At 43.7% G+C, this 6,000-nt stretch overlaps 1 protein-coding gene across 1 annotated transcript; it reads left to right on the forward strand.

The window, feature by feature from the left end:
* The first annotated feature begins 1,947 nt into the window (after positions 1-1,947).
* acta1b (actin alpha 1, skeletal muscle b) lies at positions 1,948-5,326 on the forward strand. The gene is made up of 7 exons (XM_008309886.3): positions 1,948-2,092; positions 2,750-2,886; positions 3,307-3,631; positions 3,824-3,985; positions 4,365-4,556; positions 4,649-4,830; positions 4,950-5,326. Exons 2-7 carry the CDS (start codon positions 2,758-2,760, stop codon positions 5,091-5,093), a joined length of 1,134 nt encoding a protein of 377 aa, XP_008308108.1. The 5' UTR covers positions 1,948-2,092; positions 2,750-2,757; the 3' UTR covers positions 5,094-5,326.
* The last annotated feature ends 674 nt before the right edge of the window (positions 5,327-6,000 follow it).

Genomic DNA, 6,000 nt, shown 5'->3' on the forward strand with positions numbered 1-6,000 from the left:
GTCAATTCTACTTAATATTTAAAAACCTACGGTATCGTAAAATGTCGTACAACATTCGTCTGGAACAAATCAATTCATTTCTTACGATTCATATACTAAATCTATTCTGTTCCCAGGCCAGAACACCTGATAGTTTTGTTTCATGAAAAACTGCTCTTTGGCAGATTCCGTATTGGTGGTCGTCAACATTTTTTTTTTTTTTTAAATGTTGATTTGAATCGTTTCTTTTTTTTGGAAAATTTCAGTTCAAGGATTATTTTAGATTCGGAAAGTTGCTTTGCAACATTTCAGTTCAAGGATTATTTTAGATTCAGCGTACATCACATGTGCATTGGTGATTTTTTAAATTTTTTTTACTTACTGCGTTTTCAGTTATTGCTACACACCCTATCCCCTCCACCACTGGAGTTAAAATTATTCCATCTGCTCCAGTGACAGAGCAGAGTATAGCCCAGATAAGGTTTCACTGGTGGAAGTTTTCATGCTTATTCATTAAATATGGGTTGTGATCTGCTGCAGAATGGCTTGGAACAATACAATCACATCGTGATATATTTGCAGGCTACATATGTCGAGCTGGCAACGTTTTTCAAAAGAGTAAAGTGACTTAAAGTAAGGACCACATGTTTGAAATCTCTCAGGATTGCACATAATTTGTTAATTTTAATTCACAACTGTTAGCATGCATTGCAGGAAATACGCTTGAAAACAACCATCGCGATTCCAAAGGTCAGCAGTAAGATCAGACCGGTTTCATGGCTTATTTAAAAGTAAAAAGTCAATTCATAACATATAACCCAGTGGCCTCAAACTTCTGGTTCGCGGGGCACTTTCAGCCCACAAACCACTCACATGTGGCCTGCACATAGATGTCAGTAAAATGTCATTGAACCACTCTGCTGTTAGTTTAGCCCTTTAATGAGACCCCTGACATCACCCGAAAGTTGTGACGAAACGGTTGCTATGGCGACAATGTCCTTTTATTCAGGAAAGATTGCGCTTTGCTCACACTGGCAAACACTTTAATCTCTTATATCATACAGTATGTGTCCAACTCAAGGCACAGGGGCCGAACACGGCCCACCAGGTCATTTTGTGTGGCCCATGGGAGCTTAAAAATTGCCTTGTAATAAAGTCAATGTTGCTGAGTTTCCTAATTTGATAAATTATTTTTTTTATTACACAGAGCAAATGTACAATATTTGCAACTTGAATAAATATTAATCGATCGGAGAAACATGGATTAATCCGACTCAAATCTCATTCTAAATCTCTTCTACTGATCAATCCTTTCTAGGAATTAAGAAATATGAATGTCCCTTAAAGGGTTGTCCCACAGGATTAGACATGTTGTCCCAAGGTCCTCGGGTTTGAAACCTGTCTGTTTTTTTTTTTTTTTTTTGCTGTTTCGTTGTTTCTGTGTAACGTTTGCCAGATCATTTCCAAAGTATTACTGCATTTTGAGTGATCTGTCCTGACAAATGAGGTCAGTACTGGTGAAAGCATTGTAGAGCTGTCAATCACAGAGTGGACGCTGTCTCAGCCCGATGCCCAAATCAGTTCAGATGAGGGTAGCATTTTCCCATTTTAAAAACAGAATGAATGAGGACTATTGGAAGAGCACATCTTAAGCCCTGCCTGTAAGCAACTGGTGTGCCCCCAATGGAAGCCCCCCAGCAGTCTCTCTAGTGGCCGCGGCGCTCCTTATACGGCCCTCGAGGTGTGCCCCGCAGGGCTGTGTGGGAGGTAAGGGGAACAGTTCCATATATGGGACGCGCTCTCTCTGCTCGTCGGGCGCGCGCATCGTCACTCCATGCGCTCGGTAAATCCTGGTGGAGGGACACATTCCCCCTCTGTTGCGGCACCACCCACCCTCTCCCCTCCCCCTTTACCTCCCCTCCCGTACACACATGCCCAACTTCTATCCTCCGGCCTGTCAGCATCCTAATATGGCCGAGGGCCGGGATCCGGCCCAGTGTTAAGCTTTGTGAACAGTATATAAGCCGGACGGTCAGCCAGGAGAATTGTAGCTGGGTCAGCAGCAGCACTGGTTGTTGAGTCTTTCTCTCCGAGCCGCAGACACACTTTTAAGGTAAGAGAAGCCGGAAGGACCCGAAAAAATGTGTCCTTACTCACTCGGGAATACCAGGGAATACCGTATTAACTGAATTGGAGGATTAATCCGCAGGTGGTAGGAGATGGGGGAACTTGAGTGGCAGAGACTTCCGGCTGCTGCTGATCCCACCTGAAAGTTTATCTAGATAGATAGATAGATAGATAGATAGATAGATAGATAGATAGAACTTTATTAATCCTTTGGGAGTTTCCTTCGGGAAATTAAAGTATCTACTCAGCTAGTGGATCAATTCAGTACTTATTTGATTAATGGACTCTAATTGGTCAGATGTGAAGACGGGATCTACTCAGCTAGTGGACTCTAATTGGTCAGATGTGAAGACAGACTAAGGAGGAAAAAAAACCCTGAATACCTGTGCAAAAGTGTACTACATTTGATATTTGTTAGGCAAATGTTCGATGCTGAGATTCGTACCTTTAATATTTTTTTTTTATTATTATTTTTGAAAGTACCGTGTACTGTCCTAAAATGACAACAGGCTAATTTCCAAATACAACGCATGTGAGTTAAGAGTAAAGGACTCCGTAATCCCTGAATTCACGTATGTATAAACACGCAGAGTTGTTCTTTTACGTAACGTGAAACCCGGTCCTTTTCTATTCCTCCTTATAGTTGCCAACATGTGTGACGACGAAGAGACTACCGCCCTTGTGTGCGACAACGGCTCCGGACTGGTGAAGGCTGGCTTCGCCGGAGACGATGCCCCCAGGGCCGTGTTCCCCTCCATCGTCGGCCGCCCTCGTCACCAGGTAAATAGGCGCCAACAACTGCCTCCGTTAGACTGATGGCAGACGTAGTAATAATTCATTAGAAATATCATTAAGGCATTTTCTTCTGCTTCCTTTATTGTCTTTACGTGGTTTTAAATGAGTATTTACTATCCTTATTTATCAAATTTAACTGGAATTTGTCAATTAATATTCAATACAAACAAGTTACGAAATGTATATCGCTATGGAAATACGTGTTTATTTATTATTGAAATTTGCCTGTTAGAGACATAGCAAACAACAACAAAAAAACAGAGAAAAAAAAATGCAATTATACGATGCTCCGTACTGTTATCCTAAGGCTCTGCTCATATTGTCACGTGTTATTCAGTAGTTTGATGTACCGGCTGCCCACATTGCACCATCTGACCTCCCCCCCTCCCCCTTCTTCTTCATCAGGGTGTCATGGTCGGTATGGGTCAGAAGGACTCCTACGTCGGCGACGAGGCCCAGAGCAAGAGAGGTATCCTGACTCTGAAGTACCCCATCGAGCACGGCATCATCACCAACTGGGACGACATGGTGAAGATCTGGCACCACACCTTCTACAACGAGCTGAGAGTGGCCCCCGAGGAGCACCCCACCCTGCTCACTGAGGCCCCCCTGAACCCCAAGGCCAACAGGGAGAAGAGGACCCAGATCATTTTTGAGACCTTCAACGCCCCCGCCATGTATGTGGCCATCCAGGCTGTGCTGTCCCTGTACGCTTCCGGTCGTACCACTGGTGAGGCGGTAACACGAGTAGCACTTGTAGAACCACATTCATCCATCACTGTAGAAAATAATAGGATAGACTACTGAACAACTAAGACACATAACTCGATTAATAGTTCATTAATTGATTCATTAATCGTTTCTCATTCACTGACTTTTTTTTATTTTTTTTTTTAAATAATGCCGTTCTGTGTCCTCTCAGGTATTGTGCTGGATGCTGGTGATGGTGTGACCCACAATGTCCCAGTCTATGAGGGTTACGCTCTGCCCCACGCCATCATGCGTCTGGACCTGGCTGGTCGCGATCTGACCGACTACCTGATGAAGATCCTGACAGAGCGTGGCTATTCCTTTGTGACCACCGGTGAGTACAATAAAGAAAAAAAAATCTATTTTATAGATTGTGCATTTATGAATACGTATCATTTACTGATTATATTTATTTACGGAAATTACGAATAATCACCAAGCTGTAATAAACACAATGATTTTTTTTTTCTCATCACGTTTACGCTCAACACATTTGGGTCACAACTTTACCTTTGTAATCATTTCATTTCTAGCTGTTTATGAATTCCAACCAAACTTGTCCAGAGTACTAAGTCATTCATACATGCTCGCTGGCTGTGTAACCGTAACAACAGCGCAACGCTTTTACTTTTGAGACATTTAACGTTAACGTTTGTCGCCGTTTGATGTCCGTGGACGCCGCATAAACAACTCATCGAATCCTCTCCCCACAGCTGAGCGTGAGATCGTGCGCGACATCAAGGAGAAGTTGTGCTATGTGGCTCTGGACTTTGAGAACGAGATGGCCACCGCTGCCTCCTCCTCCTCCCTGGAGAAGAGCTACGAGCTTCCCGACGGTCAGGTCATCACCATCGGTAACGAGAGGTTCCGTTGTCCCGAGACCCTGTTCCAGCCTTCCTTCATTGGTACTTGTCCACATACATGTCTCCCGTTTTATTTGTATTTTTTTTACGTTAAACCCTTTATGCGAACACCACTTCTAATTTGACCCGACCAGGTATGGAGTCTGCTGGTATTCACGAGACCGCTTACAACAGCATCATGAAGTGCGACATTGACATCCGCAAGGATCTGTACGCCAACAATGTGCTGTCCGGTGGTACCACCATGTACCCTGGTATTGCTGACCGTATGCAGAAGGAAATCACTGCCCTGGCCCCCAGCACCATGAAGATCAAGGTACTTAAAACACAGGAGCTTTTATAAAATATGAGCAAATGTTTTCCAAAGAGGAAAAAAAACATGTTATGTTCTAATACACACTCTCTCTCTCTCTCTCTCTCTCTCTCTCCCTAAAGATCATTGCTCCTCCTGAGAGGAAGTACTCCGTCTGGATCGGTGGCTCCATCCTGGCTTCCCTGTCCACCTTCCAGCAGATGTGGATTTCCAAGCAGGAGTACGATGAGGCAGGCCCCAGCATTGTCCACAGGAAGTGCTTCTAAATCTGCGGTCTCCTGCAGCTTTTCCACCGACATCTCCATCGCCAGCTATATGGAGATCGAGCAAAGAGGAGGAACAACCTTTGCTGCACAGCAACATTCTGCTGCTGTCAATAGACTGTCTGCACTGTTGACATACATGTGCATCTTAAAAATCCCTTTAAATGTGCATATTTTTTTGCAGCTGACTGTTGTTTGTGTTGCTAAGCTCTGTAAAAAAAACCACCACTGAACCATGCATCCAACCCCCCACCCCTCAAAAAAATAATAAAAAAAAAAAGCATGTTATGTTCATCAATCTTCTAATACACACACACACTCTCTCTCGCTCTCTCCCTAAAGATCATTGCTCCTCCTGAGAGGAAGTACTCCGTCTGGATCGGTGGCTCCATCCTGGCTTCCCTGTCCACCTTCCAGCAGATGTGGATTTCCAAGCAGGAGTACGATGAGGCAGGCCCCAGCATTGTCCACAGGAAGTGCTTCTAAATCTGCGGTCTCCTGCAGCTTTTCCACCGACATCTCCATCGCCAGCTATATGGAGATCGAGCAAAGAGGAGGAACAACCTTTGCTGCACAGCAACATTCTGCTGCTGTCAATAGACTGTCTGCACTGTTGACATACATGTGCATCTTAAAAATCCCTTTAAATGTGCATATTTTTTTGCAGCTGACTGTTGTTTGTGTTGCTAAGCTCTGTAAAAAAAACCACCACTGAACCATGCATCCAACCCCCCACCCCTCAAAAAAATAATAAAATATAACATGTTGCCCAACACGTGAATGTAAGTGTACATACATATGAATAATTTATTAAAGTCCATTATTTGGTATTTCAGGACTTTTTGACTTTTTTTTGAGAAAAAAAAATTAGTTGGAGAGGATGAATAACCAGAGAGCCCAGTCCAGTACC

This window comes from Cynoglossus semilaevis, chromosome 5, assembly GCF_000523025.1.
Source record: "Cynoglossus semilaevis isolate Cse_v1.0 chromosome 5, Cse_v1.0, whole genome shotgun sequence".
NCBI classification, from domain to species: Eukaryota; Metazoa; Chordata; class Actinopteri; order Pleuronectiformes; family Cynoglossidae; genus Cynoglossus; species Cynoglossus semilaevis.